The sequence below is a fragment of the Poecilia reticulata genome, chromosome 19, assembly GCF_904066995.2.
Source record: "Poecilia reticulata chromosome 19, P_reticulata-male-v2, whole genome shotgun sequence".
Lineage (NCBI taxonomy): Eukaryota > Metazoa > Chordata > Actinopteri > Cyprinodontiformes > Poeciliidae > Poecilia > Poecilia reticulata.
In genome coordinates this window covers 17420322-17445473 of record NC_088848.1, presented here as the reverse complement: position 1 = coordinate 17445473, position 25152 = coordinate 17420322, and the positions used below count along the sequence as shown (strand labels likewise).

General features: G+C 39.9%; 2 protein-coding genes across 3 annotated transcripts; one reads left to right on the top strand and one right to left on the bottom strand.

The window, feature by feature from the left end:
• Window positions 1-1813: 1813 nt before the first annotated feature.
• Window positions 1814-12488, top strand: asah2 (N-acylsphingosine amidohydrolase 2). 2 transcript variants are annotated; one of them, XM_081600746.1, is made up of 20 exons: window positions 1816-2788; window positions 3186-3265; window positions 5344-5487; window positions 6013-6189; window positions 6368-6495; window positions 6999-7076; window positions 7635-7755; window positions 8035-8160; window positions 8245-8331; window positions 8424-8528; window positions 9019-9100; window positions 9191-9306; window positions 9490-9584; window positions 9694-9733; window positions 9818-9916; window positions 10174-10269; window positions 10675-10824; window positions 11152-11208; window positions 11306-11394; window positions 11728-12488. In XM_081600746.1, the coding sequence occupies exons 1-20, from the start codon at window positions 2674-2676 to the stop codon at window positions 11954-11956; spliced, it is 2214 nt and encodes a 737-aa protein (XP_081456872.1). In that variant the 5' UTR covers window positions 1816-2673; the 3' UTR covers window positions 11957-12488. The 2 variants fall into 2 exon arrangements, with proteins under 2 accessions (XP_081456871.1, XP_081456872.1); XM_081600745.1 differs by having other exon boundaries at window positions 1814-2788; window positions 9019-9306.
• Window positions 12489-13063: 575 nt separating this feature from the next.
• On the bottom strand, window positions 13064-22450 carry LOC103481899 (protein FAM13A-like). The gene is made up of 11 exons (XM_008437702.3): window positions 21596-22450; window positions 20717-21044; window positions 18560-18701; window positions 17727-17808; window positions 17375-17435; window positions 17127-17247; window positions 16951-17034; window positions 16378-16473; window positions 15923-16134; window positions 15728-15829; window positions 13064-15190 (listed from the first exon to the last, which is right to left on the bottom strand). Exons 1-11 carry the CDS (start codon window positions 21807-21809, stop codon window positions 15067-15069), a joined length of 1566 nt encoding a protein of 521 aa, XP_008435924.1. The 5' UTR covers window positions 21810-22450; the 3' UTR covers window positions 13064-15066.
• Between the last annotated feature and the right edge of the window lie 2702 nt (window positions 22451-25152).

Below are 25152 nucleotides of genomic sequence, written 5' to 3'. Positions count from 1 at the left end.
TTGGTTAGTGAAAACCAAAACTTAAAATAAAATATTAAAAAAGGTATTGATACAGAAAGATCCCTTAATATCACACTCACGCACGCACACACACACACACACACACAAACACACAAATCAACACTAAATGTAGAAACATAAACAGGACAGGTTGTTGTCTTATTCAGTTTTTCTTACTGGATTACTAAATCATTTTGCTTAACATAATATTTAGATTTAATTTGTTTTACAGCTATGAGTAAAACCAGAAAAAAAGAAAAACACAAAACAAAACTAAAGCTTCACCTACATCATTTTCTAAATGATGTAAAGAAACAGACTGATTTAATTTTCCACCCGCCTGTAATGCACACTAGGAGGACCCGAAATCAGCCACGAGACAGGAGTGAGCAGAAAACCACAGATCTTTATTGGAGACAGCCAAGGGCGGCACACAGGATAACTAGCTGAAGCACTAGCTGGAAGATAGTGCGTGGGGGCGGGGGGAGAAGCGCAGATGCAGGGCTGCGTACTCACAACCGGGGATCAGAGGAATAGAGTCCAGATCCAGTTCTTGGTCAGCCGGGCCGAGGTCATACACGAGGTGGAAGATAGCAGAGTCCGAGGGAGTGGGCGTGAGCGGCGTCAGAGAACAGGCTAGGGTCGAGATCCGGGTAGGCAAAAACAGTAGTCCAACAAGGGAAGGCAAAAGGGGAAAATCCAAAGGGCAAGAGCGAGGCAGTAATACACAGGGCGTGGATGAAGAGCTAGAAACTACTTGCTGAAAGCGTTCGATAATCTGGCAGTGTGCGGGTAGCGGAGGGAGGCTTAAGAAGGGGAGCAATCAGGGAGCGGCACAGCTGCAGGGAATCAGGGAGATGAGGGACACGACATGGATGGAGTCAAAACAAAAACAACAGGCACATGTCACCATTACACCCGCCATTCACTAATGTTTGACAAACTGATAGAGAATGAAGAGGCATGAGTCAGTCAGCTGTTACCTCTTCCAAAACATGATCAGGTTGTGAAGTTTAGCATAGAGATATTTAACAGAAACAGTAACTGTAGCATGTAAACATGGAAATGAAAGTCAAATAAAAACAGTTTTCCTGCAGTCAAATCGGATTATTCTGCCCTCTGCTAATGGAACATTTATTAAAACTAGATCAGTGCAGCGTATTAACACGTTCACTAAGGATCTTTGAGTGTGTACACATGCAATTTTAAATCGTCATTACAAAGTAGACCAGGTGCATCTGCAAATTTATTGTGAGGGAACTCAAACACTTTTGTAAGGACAAATAATATTTACTGAAAATTTATTGGGGAAAGGAGAAAGGTCACAAGATCGATATTACAAATGAAAATATAAAACATTTTTGCAAACATTTTTTTTAAATCTAAGTATAGAAATAAAATAATGGTTCTTCAAAAATGACAACAAATTTCCCAGAGCTGATATTTATCAAAAAAATATAAATTCCCTTCACCTGATCTGATACACCTGTGTAAATTGCATGACTACTTAAAATAATTTACCTGTCATTTTGGGCAAACGTTGGTTTGTTCCTTTTGAATCAACATGATCAATAGGCTTTAAGAACTAAATACTAAATATTGTCACCTTCCTAAAATAATGGCCTAATTCATTTTTTGCCAAAAGTAATTTCAGTCATTGTTTGACAATGACTGATTGCTTTTTGCAAAAATCATTTTTGACTTAGGCCATTAATTTAGACAGTACATATTTTCAGTGCAAATCCAGCCCTTAGTTCTGGTGGTTTAGCTAAATATGGAATCAGATTTTGATAGCATCTTTATTAGCTGTGCAATTGGTTCTATGTGAAATTAACTATCAGATCTAAGAGCGGTTTGAAGCTCAGCTGTTGACCTTTGAAGTGCGAACCTGCAGATTGTGTGGAACAACCTTCAACAGATAACAGCTGCTGCGTTCAGTGCTGGGAGACTTTCTGAACCGTAGAGCTCCGCTCAGGTCAATAAACAATCACAAACTTTCTCTACTTGGTGCTGAAGCTTCTTTGTCTAGAGGTGGGTAAAAACTACATGTGTTCCTAAATATTTTCTTTTATTTTCTTTCTCTTCATCAGTAAATCTGTCTGTGCTTCCCAGAAATCTTCAGATCCGAGGCGGGAGACTGATTTTAGATTAGATTTAATGTTCAGAAGGCAGGTGGAATAAGACAAAATATATCTGATGCAAGGTTTCACAGAAACCATCACTTTTCCCATCTGATAATTTCTGACAAAAAATATATATTGTTATTTTATATTTTACCTTTTCGCCATGTTTTGCAGCAATTAGAGATAACTATGCTTATGATTATTTTCTTGATAACGTGCGACAACAGTGTTTAGATATAAATTACTCCTTAAAGTAATTTATGCTATTTGCTTTCTTTTTAAGTCCAACCACTCTTCTTTACTAAATGCATGGCAATAAATATTTGCAGGAAAATATAAACTTTTTTCAATGTTTTAATTTTTTAAAAACTTTATCAAATCTGCAAGATAAGAAAATACAACATGCATGTTGCTTGTTTCCTCTTTTTTTATGATTATTTTGTAATATGACTTCCCTACAGACTGCAGCACATTTTGATAATTAAATGACTGACCTGAAGCTACACAGCTGAGTGATAATTATTAGTTTTCTCCTGCACTGACAGGCAGCATGGCAGCCAAGAAGTGTCCAGCTGTTCAGGTGGTGCTGATCGTTCTGCTCGTCGTCATGACAGCCGTCTGTGTGGCACTGATTGTAGTGCTGACTACTGGTAAAAAAGACACAGGTAAAGAAACATGAAGCTGAAACAATTATAATCTGTATCCAGTTCAATAAAAACAGCCGAGACATTCAGGGAATTCAACTGTGTCGTGTCGTTATGAGATTTTTTTTTAACCTGATGTAGAAACATGTTGACATTACACTGAGAAAACAAAGAAAAACTAGTCAATTTAACACATTTAAAATCCAATATTTACATGTGGCAAAAAAATAAAATAATAATAAATACATTTTCTCACTGCGTGATGCTGGTTGTTCTCTGCTAGATGTTTCAGCACATATATTTGTTGATTTTGATAATCTAAATCTGACAAATACTGTGAAAATTTATCTCCAGAGTTGAATCTAACTATAAGCCTGACAATAGTCGTTTCATCTCAGTCTGTATCTCTGTCCTCCAGCCCCAGGGCCTCAGGGCTCACCTTACCTGATTGGAGTAGGCCGATCTGACTGCACCGGACCGCCGGCTGAAATCCCTCTGGTCAGTATCAAGCCATACCAAATGTTTAAAAGTGTTTTGTATGAAAATCTTTTGCTCATATTAGTTTACAAAGCTTTGGAAGGAAAGCTTCAGAGCTGAACAAAAACCATGCTTCAGTTTCTTTATTTACATAATAACATTTGCTTTTTAATCTCCATGTTTGGTTCTAGTTATTTTAAGGCAACATTAAGTTCAGCTTAGCAGAAAGCACATGCTGCCAGACAAGTATTAGGAAAACTGAAAGTTTTGTAGTGTTTATCGGGAACAATTATAATCTTGAAGTGAATTGCATCTATAGGATCACTGTCGTCTACCAATCAGCACACTTGCCGGTGTTTTGGTTCTCCATTTGCTACTGAAACAACTCTGATGAGTTCTGATGAGCACCTTCAGAAATCCAGGAGGATTTTTTCCACAATTCAAAATTAGGGTTATTTAATTGGACTTAACACTGATTAGGGTTAGGGTTGGTACTGGCAATGCTGCTTGTTGATGCGTCCTTTGGGGCCTGTCGTTGTTGGACGTTCAAACGGTTTGCATGATAAGATTGTCTGTCAATACCATCCCTGTTAAATCAAATTGAATACACCCCCCGTCCAGTATCACAAGTCTACGTGTGAACCAGCTTACATCAAAATGAACCCATCCCAGGTTGTGAACCTTTCCTTTTAAATTAGTACGTTTTGCTTCTGGAATCTGTTTATCACAAGTTTTCCGATACCTTTTCATTTCATAAAGAAATAGTTTCTTTAGTTGCTGTTGAGAACCTAACATTTCTGTTCATTGCTGGTCTTCTGGTGAGTTTTCTGACTGGTTTCAACACAACATTGGACTAACTAAATGTCTTCACAGTGGAATCTTTTATGGTTTCCATTTATGTAATAAGTCCATAAAAATAATTATTTACTGGCTCTTTGAAATTATAATAGAATTAAAATGTTGCTCTGATAATGACATGTTCAATCTCAGATATCCTACAGGATAAAGGCGAAGTCCTACAAGTTAATCCCTAAACATCCTGAAATTTTCTGTCCAATCCCAGACGCCACCAGCAAAACAGAAAATCAGATACAGACAATAACAGCAGAGCCTGCCTGAGGTCACAATTTCATTCAGGGTTAATTACTCAGGGCTATTGGTTGTTGACTTCTTATCTGTTAGTTATCAGCAGTTTATCATTGAAAAACTCCTTTGGCTCTAACAGCGTTTGAATGGTCCACACATCTGAAGCAGGCAAACAACATCATAAGAAGGAAAGGACGCCCCTTTACCTGATTGGGTGTGTTAGACTGATATCCTTTATGGTGACGCATCAGAAATCTTGCTCGACACATGTGCTGAGTTACCAGAAAACAGCAAAGGAGACGTCGGAGTGTGTCAAAGTGAAGGGGTTGGATCAGAAAGCAACCTGATAAAGACTTCCTAATCTGATTAGAAGACAGCAGACACATGTCTCAGTTTTCAGTTCAGATGGAAGCAATCATTAAATCTCATGTCCAAAGTTTATTTCAGCTTTAGTCGTCATAATCCAAAATATTATACACTCATAAGTGTGATATTAAACACATTTGAGTCGTGACCTGGTCTACCCTGATCTGGACGGGGTTGACTAAGTTTTACAACCATTTTTCAAGATAATTGAATCTCTTGAAGTTTAGCCGTCTACCCAGAGGCCAATTTATCCTCGAGAGGTCATATCAGGAGCCTGAGACAGATTCAGAACTCTCTAGACAGAAGATTGAAACCAAAACCCTGAAGTCAAATTTCTTGTTTGGCAGTGTCTGTGGATCTTCTATTAGGAGTCGGATAAGTTTGATAATAGCAGGTGGACCATCCAAAACATTGATGATGCTATAGAAACGTAGAAAAACATACAGCTGAATGTTCAGCTGTTATTCAACTCCATCCTTCACACTGTGCCAGAGAACATAGACTGAGCTTAAAGCTCATCTTTAAGTGCACAAGCATTGATCACCACTGCCCACAATTCTGCAAGCGTAAATGCTGGAATTATCCTCCTAACATCCTGATAAGAATACTCTCCTCCTCCCAAAACGTGCTTGTTCTGTGTATCTCAGATGGGCTATGCAAACACTGAACAAACAGCTGCAGGAATACACACACGTCTGTACAGTCGAGCCTTCATCATCGACGACGGGAGTCGAAGAGTCGTGTTCGTCACTGCTGATGTGGGGATGGTTTCTCAGAGGCTGCGGCTGGAGGTAAACACACACACCCACACGCACACACACACACACACACACACACACACACACACACACACGCACCCACGCACACGCACGCACACACACACACACACACACACACACACACACACACACGCACGCACACACACACACTGTACACAAAATCTACTACTTTGTGTACAGTGAAATGATGGAGAAAATGCCTTGCACAGATTGTGTTGTTATTGTCCCCATATTGTTTCTACTGTTGTTTCCTATGTGTGTTTTCTTCAAAATATTTCTTCTGCTGCTGTAACACAACAATTTCCCACAGGACAATACCAAATGACCTGTTTAGTTCTGCTCCACACACATTCATAGACAAATAAACAATAAAATAATTAAAAGAGAAGGAATTGAGTGGGTTAGGTTTGTACTTCTTACCTTACGTAATCATATGATGAAGGCTTACGAGGCTGCTTTTACTGTCCAGATTAGTTTGAATTCACAACCTGGTTGATGTCAGGATTATAGCTCTTGTGCAAATTCCTCTGTTTTCAGGTTCTTCAGGCACTGAAGGAGAAGTACGGAGACTTGTACAGAAATGACAACGTAGTTCTGAGTGGGACACACACCCACTGTGGACCGGCAGGCTATTTCCAGTACACACTGTTTATGCTCACTAGTAAGGGATACATCAAGGCAGCCGTGGAGCCTCTGGTCAACGGCATCGTTAAGGTTTGTGTGAACCAGAGAGGTCTGGTTCCTGTCTGACTCCGGTTTGGGTTTCCCAAGCAACCTGAATGTTACCTAAAATATTGTATTTCAGTTTTGTTTTTTTTTTTCTGAAAAACAAACAAAAAAACATATCTGTAATATCTTAATAGTTATTTAACTAATTTCAATCTTATTTCAGAGCATAGACATAGCTCACAGTAACATGAAGCCGGGCAGGATTTACAGGAACAGAGGGGAGCTGGACGACAACAGCCTGAACAGAAGTCCTCACTCCTACATGAACAACCCAAAGGATGAAAGGAACAGGTATGAACGGATAAAAGAGGTGAAGATCAAAATGTCTTGCCTTTCTCACCTGGTTTTATGTCTTTGTTCACCTTGTTTCATTATGATGACACTGGTTGACTGTGTTAATGGCTCTAGCTTAAAGCTCTTGTATTAACATGTTTTCCCTTTACTTTGTGTGCTTCACAATGATTTGCCTTTTGAGTTTGTTCTATTTTGATGTTGATCATTTTTTTCCTGTGCATTCTCCAAACGTTTTTTTGAAAAACTTTTTTTTATTCACATATCCAATTACCATTAGCTGTTATATCAATTGTTAGCACATGTTAGGTTAAATCATTAGATGGAACCCAGGATATGTTGAACCTATAAAGCAAGAAAAATCTTATTGATATCTGTATCAATAAAGAGATGCATCCAGATATAGGAGCATCTGAAATTAGTTTTTTTTTTTTTCAATCAGACCTGCTTTAATCAGCTGGTGAAACTTCTGGAGACATTATTAATGAGTGCTATCTTTTCAGGTACAAGACGAACACAGACAAAGACGTGTTGGTGCTGAAGTTCACAGATCTGGATGGCGACGGGATTGGTATGATTAGGTAAAGATATGGTTTTTAAAAAATTTAGAGCAAATGCGTAATTAAGTTTTCTTCCAAAAAAAAAAAGATGTCTTCAGTTGTTTTAATATTGTGTAAATTATTGATGAGTATATACATTTTTGATTATCAACCAATGTTGTTGCACTTTTTTGTTTTGACAACAGCCTGAACTGTTACAGATTATTTTTACACCACAAAAGCTGAAGGAAACCTAATAAACCTTTTAAAATATAAATGTTATTCTTTTTTTAGGACTTTTTTCTTTTAGAATCAACCACAAATTTGCATCTAACTTGTATCTCTAAACGTATGTCAGCTTTTCATATTGCCCATTAGAATCATTCACAAATAAACCTTGAGCATCTTCCCCACATTTCTAAACTTAATCAGTTTAAATTTGATTTCACTTTCCACTCAACCAATTCCTGCAGAGTAAAAATGTAAGATATTTTTCTGTTAATATTGGTTAAGAAAACACATTGCGAAACAGTTTAAAGTTGAATATTTAGATAGCAGTTAGTTGTGACCTCTCCTAACATGAATCTTCTATGTCCACAGCTGGTTTGCTGTGCATGCTGTCAGCATGAACTACACCAACCGCATGGTGAGCAGCGATAACATGGGTTATGCTTCCTACCTGCTGGAGGAGGACAAGAACCCTGGAGAGCTGCCTGGACAGGTGCAGGACACACTCATTACTTTGTAATACATTTGTAAGGCACATTCAACGTCAAGCTCCCGTTTGTTCTTCTCTGTGTTGTGAATTAATAGAAATTGCATTTATCTTCTTTCCACTGATTGATTTTACTGATGAGTTGAACCTCTGTTTGCAACTATTCAAGAAGCAGCACATCTGTTTAGACTGGTATTTGAATCAACTGCATCTCTCCCAATTTATTTCATGCTCAAATATTCTATGTTTGTGGAATTTGACACTGACCCACTTGTATGTTTTTAGGGAAGTTTTGTCGCGGGTTTCTCCTCCAGTAACCTTGGTGACGTCACTCCAAACACCAGAGGACCTCATTGTGTGAACACTGGGCTACCCTGTGACTATCTCAACAGTTCCTGCCCAGTTGGCGGGGTAAGAAAATACAGACAGTATAAAAACACACAGTCGCAACAACTGCCATCTTTAAAATCTGAGCACTAAGTCCGTCTTTTTCAGACTGCAATGTGTGTGGCATCCGGGCCAGGAGAAGACATGTTTGACAGCACAAAGATCATTGGACACAACATCTACTTGAAGGCCAAGGTATATTACAAGGTTTTTGTGAAAGCAGAAGCTCACGTTCAAAGTGTTCTTCTACAAAGAAATGGCTGACGGTGCGCTGCTGCCCCCTGCAGGAATTGTATGCGAATGCAGTGGAAGAGGTCACAGGTCCAGTTCGGTTTGCTCATCAGTGGGTCAACATGACGGACGTGACCGTCAAGATCAACGACACGCATACGGTCAGGAAACACACACACAAGACGTGTTTAGAATTATCCTGATTATTGAATGAAGGTTAGGACCTACATGTTTAAAAAGATACAATTCAAGCATCCTTTGCATTCAGATTTATTAAAATGTTTGAATTTGTAATATGCTTTGCTAGAGAGACCTTTTCAAATCATCCTTTATTGCTGCTTTAATGCCTCATTTCTGAAATGATTTTTTTTTGCAAATTCCTTTTATCTGTATTTTCATTTATGTTACCAATGAGGTTGTAGAGCTTGGCAGCTAGAAAATTGTGAGTTAAGATGCGTGTTATCATTAAATCTGGTGACAGACACTGGAGTGACAGGATGTTTTATAGAATAAACCTTTAGTAAAATCATGATTTTCTGTATTGTTGTGAGTAGAGCAAAGCTTCTATGAGTTTACTAATTCAAACTCTGCCTCCACTACAATTTTTTTCTATGTTACGTATTATTTATGCCTGTTCTCGGTTTTTATTAGGTCAGCACATGTAAACCAGCTCTGGGTCACAGCTTTGCAGCAGGAACGACAGACGGGGGAGCGTACTTGAATTTCACTCAAGGTGATTTTATTGTCGTCTTGCTCTCATTTGAATCTCGTTTTGAAACGTCGCCCCTTCCCCTCATTTGTGTGACTCTCGCTGTGCGTGAAGGTTCTGTGGAAGGAGACCCGTTTTGGGACGGGATCAGGGATGCTCTGGTGGGGCCGCCGTCCAACCAGACAAAGGAATGTCATCATCCCAAACCCATCCTCTTCAGCACAGGCGAGGTGAAACGTAGCTGAATTTAGATGCTGATTTTTATTTTCCTAAAGATGAACGGACACAGTATAAACAAATGATATTTGTGTTACTCAGTCATTTTGTGAACGCTTGCTCTTCTGTTTACTTAAAAGATCAAAACTGTGATCATTGAAGCTTTCTAAGCGTTTTTGTGTTTTCGTGGCGTACAGTTGAACTGGCCTCTGCCGTGGCATCCTCAGATTGTGGATGTTCAGATCATCACCATCGGATCCGTGGCCGTCATCGCCGTCCCAGGAGAAATGACGTAACGATGCTTTTACCTCAGTTTACCATAAAGAAGCTGACTGCAAACCGCAAGTTTGTCGGTAGCACTGTTGCTTATATGCTCTTTATTTATGTGGTTGCTTCCACAGCACCATGTCAGGAAGGAGGCTACGAGAAGCGGTCAAGAAAGTGAGCGCTGACAGGGACACAAATATTTAGCATCTCGTTCTGTGGCTTTACGCTGAGGTCTTAACACACGCTGTTGTTTATCAGGAGCTGACGTCTGTGAGCACCTTCAGGAACTCAGAGGTGGTGATTGCTGGACTTAGTAACGTCTACACTCACTACATAACCACGTATGAGGAGTACCAGGTATTTGTCTGATCAGTCGTCAGATGTGTCAGTCTACCATGCAGACAAGATCGAGACAAAATGTGAATAATTCATAACAGGGGTGTTTAAATGAACCTAAATCAAGCGTTTAAGACACTAAGTCCTTTTATATCTTATGTATAATTTCAATAAATTTAGTTATCAGTGAGAGTTTTTTTAATTTTTCTTCATGGCCTGATAGTTGTTTCTAGTTTCTTTCTGATATAACCCAACCGATTTCCACCCGTGTGTTTCAGGTGCAGCGATACGAAGGAGCATCCACCATCTACGGTCCACACACACTCACTGCTTACCTGCACAAGTACCGTGAACTGGCCAAAGCCATCGCCCAGGTGTGGTCAGGCAATGAATACGTTTGATGCAATTTAAAAAATTTAATAAGTTTGTAGTAAGGGATGTTCTTGTTTATCACTGGTGAATTCTAACCGGTGATGATACTGACGTTTTAAGTGATTAATGTTAGTTAGGAGGACAGTGTACTTTTTAAACCGGTAAAGGGAAGAAACAAAGGTCAAGATAAAATTTGTAAATGAAAAAAAAAAAAATTCACCTCTCTAGATTGGATGTTAGGTTATCGGAAAATCTGTCTGCGGGTTTTTTAGAAGAGCTTTTAAAAACTAAAGTTTTGCAAAAGGTTGCTCTGATAGCTGTATTTTACCAAGATATTAAATGCTTTTACGTAAAATCAAATGCATAAAATTCCTGTGACAGCACAGATGTTTTTTTTGTGTTTTCAGGACAAAGTGTCGGAGCTGCCTGTTGGCCCTGAGCCTCCCTTCTTCACAAACAACCTCTTTAATTTAATGGCTGCAGCAGCGGTGGACAGGAAGCCTGAAAACAGCAGCTTCGGAGACGTTCTGGAGCAGGTTCTTCCCGTCTACAGGCAGGTAGGAGGCCCGCCCTCACACCTGAAAGGTTTCCTTCAATGCTTCATTAATCTGCCGAGCTTTATTGTTTTCACATAATGTCATGCATATGTAGATGTATTAACCATTCGTCAGACTTCCCTTCATCACTGAATACTTTATTTTAGCACAAATTCTCCAGCAATTCAAATATTTTGTTTCATTTAACTTCATTTAATAATCAACAGCGAAACAAATGGAACACTTTAGGATAACTTTTTACATAATCACATTAAATTTACCTATATGCAGTTATATATATTTTAATATATATATCTTAGATAAAGTTTGTTTACGTCTTTTTTTTAGGGTGACGTCGTCTCGGTCACATTTGTAGCAGGAAATCCTCGACACTCAGGAGACATTGTAAGGAAAGAGTTTGTTTTTTTTCTGCAGCAGTCGCTTTTGATTTTTACCTTTGAAGGTCATCCGTACTAACGCCACATGTTTTCCTTTGATGCAGAGAGACCGGACGTTTGTCACCGTGGAGATTTATGACAACAGAACAGAAAGCTGGGAGGTTGTTTACAATGATGCGTCGTGGGAGACCAGGTTGGTTAACCTGCAAATGTCTTGATGGACAAGAATTGGAAAAAAAAAACAACATTTCAACGTTCTTAAATCATGAGATGAACAGGATACTTAGCTGAAACTTGCGTCATTGTAGTGTAGTGCTTTTATGTCTTGCCAGGAGGTTTGGAAATGTTCTTTTTCAACAGTTTGAGTTGGGACCTAGCATTTCAATTTCAGGCCACAAATTGCAGGAGAAAACCTTTCATTTTTTTTGTAGCTGTACACAGTTTGACCACGGCATGCTGGTCTAAATCCAAACATATTTTCTTTAGACCTGAGACTAAAGTTAACCCCCCTCTGTAACTTCTGCAGGTTTCACTGGCTGAAGGGTTCAAATCGAGAGAACAACGCCACAGTCGAGTGGTTCATCCCCTCCTCTGCTCCTACTGGCTCCTACAGGATCAGACACTTTGGACATTACAAAGAGCTGTCAGGTCTGAGACCGGTCATCGCGCCGTACGAAGGCTCGTCCGACGTCTTCTCTGTCCGGTCCAGCTACTATCACTCACATGACCAGCCGGCCCACAAACACAACTCTTGATCGCAGAAGAACTTCCTCTGAACTCTCAGAATCGTTCCATCAGGATTTCAGAAACGGTTGTTTAGATTTAAGGAATGAGCCGCAACACATTGAGAAAGATTATATTTCTAAATAACAAATTATGAAACATAAATTAATTGCTTTGTGTATGTTGATAAGAATCTTTTGTTGTCCTTGATTCTGTAGCATTTCCATTAAAAAAATTACATTCTCTGTTTCTTTGTGTCTCATTTGTATAATCTTGTGTTTTTTGAGAACAATTTCTCTCCGTACATGTTCATTCTGTTTCTTTGTAGATGTCTTATCCTATTATTTACGCTGTTGTTCCTCCCATATTTTTTCGTTTTTTTATTTGTTAAAATCTCTCACTTATTTCTCAGCCTCAGCTAAAAGATTGAACTCAATTAAAAATGACAAACTCACGTTTATAGCAAAAATATTTATTTTAATCTTGTCTGTATAGAAACGTCTCAGCCAGGCCAGGGTTATACATTACAGGAACAATAATAATCGTCACAGCAGCATGGATAAGGTCACTACAGCAACACTGACGTGCATTCGGCGGCTTCAGGAAGTCAGCGGACAACTAAACCTCGGTCAGGTAAAACACGTTTCATCAGAGAGGTCGGGGGTTACAGGAGACTACCGAGGTTTCTTTGTACATAACGGAACCCACAAGCTCGATTATGATTATTTTACACATGCTTTCCCTCGACAACGGAGTACGTTTTGTTGTTTTTGTTTTGTTTTTTTTCTTTTTTAGTCGGCTGTCGTATGATTCATCGTCACAAACTCGGGTGGGGGGAAAAAACGGATTTGTTCTCCAGCTTCACTCGGCACGTAACTGTGAAAACGCATCACAGTTCGGTTAAGATCTACCGGCGCACAGACGTTACTCGTGTGATGTTTGACATTTGAGCCCTGCGGCCTCTGGAAGCCCTTTTTTTTTTTTCTCTACATCTCGCACATTCACAGATTATTTACAGATTATCCGTCGGCACTCTTATCCCGAACAACTGAAACTCTAATCTGTCCAAGATGTGGAAAACTAAATGTCACCGGAACAACTAAACCCGTTTGCATATTGAGTTTTTGGGGTGAAAATGATTTTTCCCTTTTTTTTTTTTTTAAAGTGCTTGGATGTATTAAAACATGCATCTCTGTTCATTCAGCAGTCGGATTAAACACTGAGCGATGGACGTCCTCCTGCACTTAAAGTGACGTCACATGTACATCGATGACGCTGGAGCGGAGGATCCCTCCGATGTTTTCCTCTCAAAACCATTCTGACCAAAGAGCGACAAACATTATATTTAAATATAACTGAATAGTTAAAAAATAATTCTAATCTTTTGGTTCTATTTTATAATAGGAAGCATCTCGTTCGGATTGAAAACTAATATTTTCTTCCCTAAACCGGAGCTAAAAAGCGTAACAGATTGTTCTCGTGTTTTGAGTCACAGCTTCTTGTCAACGTTGTTAATACCACCGTGATTATTAAAGGCACAAATGTTAAAACTATATTTCAAAAAATATAAATGTAAAAACTAGTGTGGCTTCACAGTCGAGCTATTTCTCCAGTCTGTTGGAACGCAAACTGAATTTTGATTACAAACAGTGAATAACCGAAAATAACCTTATATGTTATTTACTGTTTTTAATTTTGAAGCAAAGCTATTAAAAATATATATATTTAAGTTACACATTTTTTTTATATATCTTTCTTTTCATTATTAATCTTTGTTTATCTGCTTTGAGAAACTTGCTTACCGATCCACTTTATTCCTGGATGCTGTGATGCTTTTTCATAGATTATTGAAAACTTCACTAAGTAACATTTTAGCATGTAAACAAGCCGTCTCTGTTAGAGCAAATAGTGATTAAAAACATGTGGGAACATCAGCCTTTATAAGTTAAATGTGATTTTTGGATTTGAATAACATCATCATGCCAGTACTTTCAGGATGAACTCGAATGAAATAAAATTAAATATGTGTCCGTCTCGTCAGATTCTGTGACGGTCGCAGTGAAGGGAAAAAGAAAATATTACTTAATATAGGATTCATTTGGTTATTTCAATGTTTTTAAGTGACTTAAGACATTAGTTGTGCATTAGACTATTTTTTAGCAATCATTTCTAAAATAACCAATATATGGTCAAGCTTTGTCGGATAGTTGTAACTATTGCTAAAAGTAGACATGTTCAGACATGTTTGAGATGCAGCTTGTTGGTGTGTGATTTTTGTTAAAACGTACAAAAACGAAGCATTTTGAAGCAGCTGCCATTATTGTGCTAGAAGTAACTAATATAGTTAATCCCACAGCCAGGAATAAGGTGGATCTGATGATCTATTTTTTTAAAGGTTGGTCGTCTTCATGTGGTAAAATAAAATGAAAGCATCTCAACCATCTGTGCAACTTTCTTCACAAATGAAAACGTGCTCAGACTCGTTTATTTTAAAAAAAATGAACGTCTGAGATTGAAGGAATGTTTGTTCATATTAAACTGGGCCTAGACCGGAGCAGAAGTCACTTAGACTGAAGTTTCGGTGTGCGACCAAAGTCCGGGCGTTTTGACTGATCAGCTTAACGGCAGTTTAAGAGGGAAGGAGGGGATGGGGGGGAGGAAGCGGGAGTGGCTCACGCCGGAAACGTCCAACACAGAGTCACACAGTTTCAGACACACGGACACACAGAGGCAACACTTCAAACACACAAGAGGACAACCTTTTAAACACACTACGAACATGTCTACCGTCGATCAAACGACAAACCGTATAAACTCTGCGAGCACGCATGGAAGTTCTGTAGAGACGTCAGAAAACCGCTGTGGGATGAATGACGCCGTAAATGGATTTTGCACTTGTGCGATATGTTGAACTGATGCTGAAGACAAATTAGACTGAATACCTGAAAACATGTTGGAAACACGCCCGAAATGTGTGAGAAACATGTGGAAAACGGGTCAGAGTCATTTCAAACATTGTGTCGAAACACCGCTATCTTGAAGATATATAGTTATGGTCCTGTCTGACGTATGGCACTAATTTTCAACATCTGATTCAGTTTTTTTCCCCTTTTTTTTCGTAGTTTACATCTGTTGCTTGCCTTCAGGGGGTTTGGGTGACGTCCTGTTTGCTGAGCAGAACCTCCAGCAGCCGCAGTTTGGCTTTGAGCTGTTTGTATTCCTGGTATTCCTCCTTTATCGGAGTGCGGTCCTCCTTCTGGCAGACCCTGTGGGGAAAACCAATCACTTTGTAAGTTACGCCATGTACGGCTGCTCGCTTATTTAAAAAAATCCCGATCAAATTACTTTTTAATCATGACAATCATGATTAAAAAGTAAAATTCTGGCAACCAGTGCTGCTGGTATTTTACCGTAAATTATAGAGACTTTCCTTTTCTTTTTTTTCTTTTTTTTTTTTGCAGTGCACACAGGGAGAACCCTGTGGTTCACGTCACCTCAGCTGAGCCGAAAGGGGGGAAACTCCATCACTGATCACTCACAACAGACACGTTTACAAAGCTTTTGATTCATTTAGATCACATCCAGAAGTGAACAGAATCCTCAATATTTTGTTTCTTAAAGGGGGATTCTTCCACGTTTTCTGCACTACAGAAGCTCTCGGACAAACGTTTTGCCAAGTTTCTTCTGACTTAGCAAAGTCAGAAGAAACGTTGCCAAGTCAGTTTCTTCTGACTACAAAGTTTAACAATTGCAAAATGTGTATTTCCTCATGATTTAGAACAGGCGCTGTTAGCTTAGCGTACCGTCCGGTCTGGCGGTAAAACTCGTCCTCAAACTCCCTCAGAACTTTCCTCCTGATCTTCTTCTCAGCTCTGGTTTGCCGTAAACACTCCAGCAGCTGAGACCTTATCCAGCAGGAGGACAGGAGGGTTAAAAGACATTCGGCTCAGTTGTAGCGTAAAACATGAAGAACGCAGACGCTGTTGTAAAAGGCACACCTGGACGCTTCGTGCAGGTTGGCCGTGGTAAGAGCGCCCTGCTGGCGGACGGCTTTCACCTCGTCTATTGGGGACACGAAGGCCGGGTCGCTGTCCCGGTCGCTGTCCTCCTCGTTGGCGGCTGGCCACGTCGCTCTGCAAGAAGGCGGCACTAGAACATCACTAACCACCGAGGAGGTCAGAGACTCTTCATCTGAGCCCTCCTCTTCCTCCTGAGGGACAGACACAGAAAATGGATTAGGCTTCTGTGGTTTTGTCTTCGTAAATTAGACATTGTATAAACTGATTTTCAACTGCAATTAAGCTTCAGTTAAGTAAAAGCTGAAATATATTTTTATTAAGAGCGCCACCAGAACAGAATCTGCTTCTGATTCAGATTTTTTTCTAATTGAGAAAGAAGCAAAACTGGTCAAGAGCAATTTGTGTGTGTGTGTGTGTGTGTGTTTGTTTCTCACTATGGTGGTGATGGTGGGGCTGGCACACAGTAACCGTTTGACCATCTGGTAGCGGTCATAAAGAGGCTTCACCAGGTTCTTCTCCTGCTTCGTTCCCTGAAGGATAAAAAGGAGATGATGAAACTCTGAAACCCTTTATATTGACATGAGCTTTTCAACAGCATTTCTACACAAGCTAAAGGGGGAAAAAAAGCCTCATTAATAAGGTTGTCCCGATCCAATATTGATATCGGAAATCGGTCCGATATAAGCCAAAAATAAAAAATATGAGTATCAGATTGTATCGGCATTTTAAATCTCAAATAAAAGCATTAGAAGCACTCTGCTCCGGTATTCCACTCCAGACCGATTGTTTAATAATTACCAATACATAGTTGTTGGCTATTGTTTACTGTTTGATAAAGCATTTTCTAGCATTCCTTACGACAAAATAACTAATATAAGTACGTATGAATTTTGCTGATATAATATTGGGTCAATATCGATATATCCGAAGTGTATCAGTTGTATCATTACGCCCCTTCTCATTAAGCTCATTAAGAGATGAAGGTAAAGTTTCTGTTGGGGCCTTACTGGTTGGCCGTGAACACTCTCAAAGTACAGCAAACATTTCTGCAGTGTGATCTTCTCCAGGACCATCTGTGCCTGCGTCATCTCCTGCACACCGACATGAGCAGACAGGAAGTCAAAGCGAAGGTCAGGCTCAGTTCACAGGAGCAACTCAGACAGCCGCCACAGCGAACACAAACCTTCATGTTGTCAGGGAGACCCAGAGACTGTCTCTTTTCTCTCAGCCGCCTGAACAGAGACTCCACAGTTTCCTCTAGAGATGGTTTGTGGTCCGACGCCCCCTGCTGGCCGGAACCCGATCTGCAGATTGAGTGCAAAGAACCCAGATGAAAATATTCTTGCTTTAATTAATTAATTTGTCTGTGTAAATCCTGACACTTCTAAGAGTCTTCAAACAATGAATGGATGAAATTGTATGGAATATTACCTGCATGTTTCGCTGGATTCCTGCTCCTTTGACTCAAACACCGACTGTCGAAGTCTCAACTCTGCGGAGGATACACATTCAGAACAACAGCGAAAATAAGGTGGATAACATTTACATTAAAATTTGCGTTGAACCGTTTATGGCATTTGCTGCAGAGAAAACAGAGGATATTATAGCAAGACCAATTAAATACCTAACATGTGGTTTGTTGTTTTTTATTAGTCTTTTTTATATTTGTTCGAACTACAGCACATTTGTTGTAGTAATTGTGAAAAATCTAAATTCAAATCAGTTTCTTTTTTTTTTCTTTGATAAGCTGGGACAGAAATCGTGGATATTTGTTGAATTTTACCTTTAAGTTGTTTGCGAGCTTTTGCCAGCTCACCCATCACTCTGATCATCTCCGGGTTTGAGTATTTATCGTTGTGGGACGGCTGTAAAAACAAGCAAACACAAAACAGACGACGACTCAAATTAACTAAATAACTCAAAACCATTTAAAATAAATCATAACAACAAATATCCACAGAAATATCTAGTCAAATACTAGACTTTACATATCAGTAGACGGTTGAAGTTTTTGAAGTTTTGGGAAGTTGTCCCGGGCGGCATTCAGAAGAGGGGCGTGAATAAGCACCAAAGCATATAACTTATCTGACAATTACGACATGAACGAGTTTCTAATGCTTTTATGAACATGCAGTAAATGGGGAGTTTCCGTCTTCCACGTGTGTTGAGCAGGTTTTCCTCAGCTTTCTATTCAGAACAGGAAGATTAGCTCTCATGCTAATCTTAGATGCTGTCTGCTGAAATCTACTGCCCTTGAAAACCATCTTAAAAGTTCAGGTTATTTGTATGAATTTTAAGTTGTTGAGAAGGGTAAAGCAATTGGCTATTTTTGTGGATTATATTCTGAATATCAAGACTGCGTGGGAGTCTGGTGTAGAAACAGTCTTCATTTTGTTTGCTTATGAAACGGTTTATACTGTGCTTAAGTATAGATATATTTTTAAAAAACACAGCTGGAAATCATGCGTTTTCCTGTTGTTCTATTCCACGGTGATATACAAATATATCCCATAAATAAAGCGAAAATAGAAAGAGAAAAAGAAGCTGCATTTGAAGCCTTTAAACTGATTTAGGCGGCCGCTACCTCATCACACGAGAGAGGAAGTGCAGATTTACCTTGTAGTTCATTTCCTGCTCAAACTGATCCTCAAACCTGCGAACCCTCTTCTTCAGGCTCTGAATGTGTCGGGTGAGGAAAGGGATGGACGCTGGACACTCGTCCTCTGAAACCTCAGTCCTGTCCCCGAGACTCCTGCACCTGCATAGAGGAACGTGAGGGTTCAGCTTCACTAGTTTTCATCTTTCTGCTGAATATAAACTACAAACCAGGGCCTCAGTGAAATTCAAACTTGATATTATGTGTCAGTTTTTACTCATTTCTGTTTAGCATCAACGCTCAGAGCCGTACCCGTAATCAGGGAGTCGAATCTTAAAAATGCCTGAATAATTTGGGAAACCCAACCTTCCACATCACCGTCAAATTCGGCGATATGGAGAGACAGAGAGAGAGAGAGAGAGAGAGAGAGAGAGAGAGAGAGAGAGAGAGAGAGAGAGAGAGTCCCAGTGAGACATCAAACCACAATCTGGGTCATGGACACATTTTGACCCCCTGCCTCAAGCTTTGGCTCTAAAGATAAAATGATGGATGGATTATGTAAGATGCATTAAAAAGGCAGACACAAGGTCAGAATAAAATCTCCTCATCAGGACAGGAAGAAAAAACAGTCTCACTAGATTTCACTCAACATGCTCTGCTTCTTTTGATAAATCTTTTTATGTTGGAAGGAAACTTCTTTATGTCTGACAACAACCAATAGACATTCAAATAACCAGTCCCACACTGTGTCTCTGCCTATTACTATGAATGAACATTCAGAGGAGCCTAAAATGGATACAAAAAAAAATCTACATTTCCCCATTAAAATGTTGATTACTTTCTGATGGCAAAAAAGAAGAGATCAAAATAAATCACCGCAGAACTTTCTACACCTGCAATGCGACCTGTAACCCATAGGACCCAACTGAAAAACACAAAAGCAACTAACGAAGTAAAAAATTAATTCATGTGGTTGCATAAGAATGCAAACTGTCTAATATTTGGGGAGCTGTTAGAAAGCTGGAGATGAAAAGAAATGTCATCTTACAGCACAAAGTATACCAGCATGACATTGTATTCACCAGGAGCAGATTGAAGTTTTGGAACGGTCCTGTCTGAGCCCAGACCTGAATCTGTGGACCAACAAATTAGAACCACTACAGAACCAAATACCAAGGAATATTAGTGTAAATGAGTCCAAATGGGGTTCCCGAAGAAACAAAACAAAAGCTACATCACGAAATCCACCGGCAGATCAGTAATGTCAAGTGAAAACCACCAGCAAATTCCCACATCTACAACTGCTGTGGTCAAAACCCAGATTTGATTTAAAGCCAACAACATGTTCGTCTAGAGCTGCACAGGAGAAATAAAACTCAAGAATAGATCAAGAATTTTATTCCTGATCAATCAAACATCCAGTCTCATATCGAGACACGGTATCAACAAGTGCCAAAGCTTGCTGTTGAAGTCTCTTAAACCCAGACCTACATTGTACCAAAATCTGGACACATATTGCCCAACTCAAAAGAAAACCGTCAACAACTACACCTGTAAAAACATAAAAGAACTACTGGGCTCCAATTCTAGACTCGAAGAAGACTGATAAAATCAGAGCCATCTTTGGACCAACACATCCCATTTCAGTTCCTATATCAGATAAATCATCTGAAACATATTTAGACTAAAACTGGACAGATGTAAAGGTTCAAAAGTCACAACTCAAATTCTAAGTCACATCCTGCGTCTGTGAAATTCCTAAAACTGAAAGTATTTCAGGACTATTCGCAGACTAGTCTCCCTCAATACATTTGACTGAGTCATAGCTGATGTCAGGATGTGATCCAACATGTCCAGAAGCCGTCGATTCCAGTGAATCGATGCCATCCTGAGAGGCAGCTCTCTTGAGTATTTCAAATTTGTTTAAAATGCTCCAACACACCTGATTCAAATGATTGAATCCCTTTCTTAATTTCAGCAGAGACCTGCATCAAACTCTACTCCTCCATGGACAGTTTTTGATAACATTTAGGTGCTTCCCAGTTCAGCACACCTGAATCAAGCAGCTGAATTTTCTCATCCAAAGAAACGCACAACATCCACCCTTGAGGACTGGAGTTTGATACCCGTATTTTTAACCAAGGTTAACATCTCAACGCTATGCTTTGGATGCTCACAGCATGTACTGCTGGCTGCAGGGTGGCGATGGAGCCGTATCTGGGTCGGAGTTGAACCTCAGGCTGGGGCTACAGCAGCGTGGGGAGGGTAGGGGGCTGGGGAGGCCTGCCAGCAGCTGGAGGAGAGCTCCGCCTCCTCCTCCTCCTCCCCCCTCCGATCCGTCACCTCCTCCTCCAACCTCACCCCCAGGGCTGCTCCTCTGTGGGGAGTGATGAGGACTGGGGGACAATGTCCCATCGGAGACCAGGGGCTGCTGGCTGAGATGGATGGACGCTAACGGCTGGTGTCTTGGGGGTTGTGAAGGTCTGGTCAGGACCGTCAGGAGTTCTGGTGAAAAAAAACGACAAATTAACGGACATAATGGCCCATTTCTCATGCATATTTCATGGGATCACATCGGCTCGCCAACATTTTCAGCAATTAGCTAGTTGTAAAGATGCTCCTGCTACAGGAGATGCTCCTGCTACAGGAGATGCTCCTGCTACAGGAGACGATCCTGCGTTGTCTCCGATTCCACTTTAAATTCTCAGCAAATGCTAACAGAGCCCGGCCTCGGTGAAGCACGCAGTTTGAGTGAGAACCGAGGAGCCGAAGGAGGTCAGTGTGCTTCACAGAGTTTTTTACTTCGGTGGCTATAAATAGCTGATTGCTGAAGGGAGGTGGGAGACTGAAAACACACACACACCCACACACACACACTCTCTGAGAGGCTAGAAGGAGTTGATTCATCAGAAACCCAGAGACAAAAACCTGAAAACAGTTCAGAAGGAGCTTAAGAGGAACAACGTCTGACCTGCACAGAGACAGACAGGTTGGGGAAGGAAGAGAAAGATGAGGACAAGAGACAGACAGGTGGGGACAGAGACAGACAGGTGTACCTGGAGGGTGGTTCTCATCTGTTGGGGCTCTGTGGCAGAGAGCTGTTGTCCTCCCGTCCTTCCCCCCCAATTCGACGGGGACGCAGGGGCTCTTCTGCTCCTTGCTGTCCAGGGCAGGGGGGCTCTCCTCTGGGGACGTCCCCCGTGAGGACCCTCCCTCCACATCCAGAGCCTGGAGCTTAAGCAGGGAACTCTGCAGGCAGAAGCAAAACATGCCGACACACTGATAAACCAGGTCCTGAGAGGAGTGTGTCCAACACGGACAGCAGTGAGTCCCGTCACTGAGATGGATCCAGATATTAGTCTGCTCTCTGTCCCTGGACTGTTACATGTTGAGGGGGCAGGAAGATGTGCTGGTTGCTTCTTGGTGTACGATCATGTCCTCCAAACGAAAGGATGACTCACTCAGCGTTTAATCCACGAATTTGCTTCATCCCTGTGGGTCAGCCAGATGCAAGGAGGTTAAATATAAATCCTTCCCTCTCTCAGCGGTGCAGTCCAGGTGTTTCAGTGAAACGTAGATTATGTTCTCCTGATTCCTTCCTCCTGCGCTGGCAGTGAGTGCTCAGGAATTAGCCTCCTCCGATCAGACTCAGCTCAGCAGGATGGTTTTTTGAATTCTCAGCCTGTCGTTTTGCACGTTCACTGATGATGATGATGGTGATGATGCAATGGTCTCCTCCCTTCCTCCCCCTCTCTCTCCCTAACTGTGTGCGCACCTCTCTCGTCTCCCCTCCCTCACCGGCTGGATTACTCATCCTCAGTCTTGAGAGGAAGAGGAGGGGGCTGAGAGGAGGAGGAGGATGGAGATGTTTGCCTCCGTCAGGATTTGAGACGTGTGGGGAACCGTCTCTCTATCTGATTGTGAGGTTTTTCCCGCATCAGAGAGGGAGGGCCCTGCTGCTGACATCATCAACTCATTCATAAAAGCGCAGGATGAAGGAGAAAGAGGAGAAGGAGGAGGAGGGACGTCCTTCTCCTTAGAGCCAGTGAACGCTGCTGCCTCACAGAGAGACGCACACAAAATATCCTCCTCTTTTTCAGCAGACAGAGATTGATGGAGAATCCAAGAAATTACTTCAGCCACAGTAAGCAAGTATTTGGTACAAGAGCTACTGAAGTACTGAGAAGCTGATGAAAACATCAATCATTTAATATTTCAAAATTGCATCATCAGATGTTTCAGACGGACTGATGTGTAGTTATGTTGAGATTTTGTTCTTTTCAAGACCAAAATAAGAGCATTTAGAAAACAAAAAAATTTTATGACTTTTCCATGACTCTCCATGAGCTTCAATATAATTTTCCATGACCCAGGTACAAGTTCAGAAAGAAAAGTGCATGACTGAAAGACTAACTGCACTTATAGCAAACATGTAAAAGTGTAGTGCAGGCAGACAGGGAGGAAATATAAATGACAAATGTGAAAATCAAGCCCACACAGACAGGTATGAATTGAAAAATTTCAATATATTGACTGAGGAATCATATGACGATGATGCCAATACATACACAAAACATATTAGCAGTAATGCAAACAAAAGATTGTACATGTATGTAGAAATAACTGCTTCTACAAAAGTTCAGAACAGACAGGTGAGGCACACACACGTTAGCGTAATAGTCGATATAAACTGATATTGTTTTGTGTTTTTTGTGTTATTTACTTGTTGTATTCTTGGGGTTAAATCAGAAATATTTCATCATTTTGGTTATAAAAATAGGGAGTATATTACTCATCACCAGTCACAGTTGTTTCCTGTGTTTAATGTTGACAATTTTCCAAAACAAAGTGAGTTGATTGATTAATTGACAGTTTGACATAGTGCTAATAGGGGGCAGTATCTCTCCACCAATGATAAAGATGACCGTTGCTCGGGGGCTTTTAGCAAGCGTTATCTCAGGGCTGAGTATGTGGGGGCCTTAATACGCATGTGTATAACAGCTGTGGAGCGATACTTCAGAGTTATTTTGTGTTGCTGGTAAGCTGGTGATGTTAATAATATATTCTATGTTATGTTATTGGGCTCTGTTAAGTAATACTTTGAGTTCCTTATTGGTATTGTTTCCGTTACTTGTACATTACTTTTACGATGCTGATGTTTTAGAAAACTGTGCAGTGATCTCTTAACTATTTCCAGAGCTGTATTACAGTAAAAACTCGTGGCAAGGAAACTAGAGGCACCAAACAAAATTGTTGAAATACTGACATCTGGTGGTCAGAAGCAAGAAGAGCAAGCAAGATCCTTGGGAAAACAAAATATGTACTTTCTTTCTTCCATACTACCAATGGACTTCACTATTCTATTCTAAAATCAAGAGTTAGAGGAACAAACTGAATATTTATCAAAAACGGACTCTTTGTGCTCTATTTTTCCTGTCTTTTTTTCCACTTCCAGTCTCCATCAAACATTTACTATTTAATAGTATTTATTTTCTTTGGTACCGCTCATTAAAATTTTGCGGAAAAGTAAAAATGTTATTTATTTTTTTTGTCATTGGTGGTAAATATAAAACAGACATTAAACACAAACGTAAAAATCAGATTTATACTTCGTGGCAGTTCGTTACCTGAAAAAAACATACATCTCTTAACACCAATTTAATAACAAGTAGGATTATTGTTTATAAAACATAAGCTGTTTTGAAATACTGCTTATCTACTTATCTACACAAAGTTGGTAAATAAGTACCAACTTTGTACTTATCTACAAGTACAAAGATGAGCGCTCTTGGTTACCAGAAAGCACGCTCATCTCTTAGCAACAGATTAACAACAAATATTATTATTGTTCAAAAAAAAATTTCCTCTGCTCTTTTGAAATACTACAACTTCAGAATTGTGCAGTTGGTGAATTTTGCAGAAAAGTGAAACAATTTTTTTTTCGTCATTGATGGTAAATATATATATGTCATAAAACAGTTATTTAACACAAAAATAAAAATTTGATTTATACTTCGTGGCAATTCGTTATCAGAAAAAAAACTGTTACCTCTTAACACCAAATTAATAACAAGTAATATTATTGTTTATAAAACATAAACATGGTTATCTGTTTAGACATAAGAAATTTACAATTGGTAAATTTGGCAAAAGTAAAAATCTGATGTTTACTTCGTGGCACTTTGTTACCAGAAAGCGCGCTCATCTCTTAGAAACAGATTAACAACAAATATTGTTATTGTTCAAAAAACATGACATTTCCTCTGCTCTTTTGAAATACTACTTACCCCATACTACTTGTGCAGTTGGTGAATTTTGCAGAAAAGTGGATTTTTTTTTACATTTTTTTTTGTCATTGGTGGTAAATATGAAACAGACATTTATAGACGTTAGATTTATACTTTGTGGCAGTTCATTACCAGAAAAAACACTCATCTCTTAACACCAAATTAATAACAGGTAGGATTATTGTTTATGAAACATAAGTTATTTTGAAATACTGCTTATCTACTTAGACACAAAGTTAGTCAATTTCGCAAAAGTAAAATCTAATGTTTACTTTGCGGCACTTGGATACCAGAAAATGCGCTCATCTCTTAGCAACAAATTAATG

Excerpts from the sequence above, each read along its gene's own strand:
- asah2 (XM_081600745.1), top strand. The coding sequence starts at position 2,674 with ATGGCAGCCAAGAAGTGTCCAGCTGTTCAGGTGGTGCTGATCGTTCTG. Across the intron at positions 7,077-7,634 it reads GACGGGATTGGTATGATTAG|CTGGTTTGCTGTGCATGCTG; the intron begins GTAAAGATATGG and ends CTATGTCCACAG. Across the intron at positions 10,825-11,151 it reads TTCTTCCCGTCTACAGGCAG|GGTGACGTCGTCTCGGTCAC; the intron begins GTAGGAGGCCCG and ends TCTTTTTTTTAG.
- LOC103481899 (XM_008437702.3), bottom strand. The coding sequence starts at position 21,809 with ATGTTTTGCTTCTGCCTGCAGAGTTCCCTGCTTAAGCTCCAGGCTCTG. Across the intron at positions 17,436-17,726 it reads AGCTCGCAAACAACTTAAAG|AGTTGAGACTTCGACAGTCG; the intron begins GTAAAATTCAAC and ends TATCCTCCGCAG. Across the intron at positions 15,191-15,727 it reads TTTTACCGCCAGACCGGACG|GGTCTGCCAGAAGGAGGACC; the intron begins GTACGCTAAGCT and ends TTTTCCCCACAG.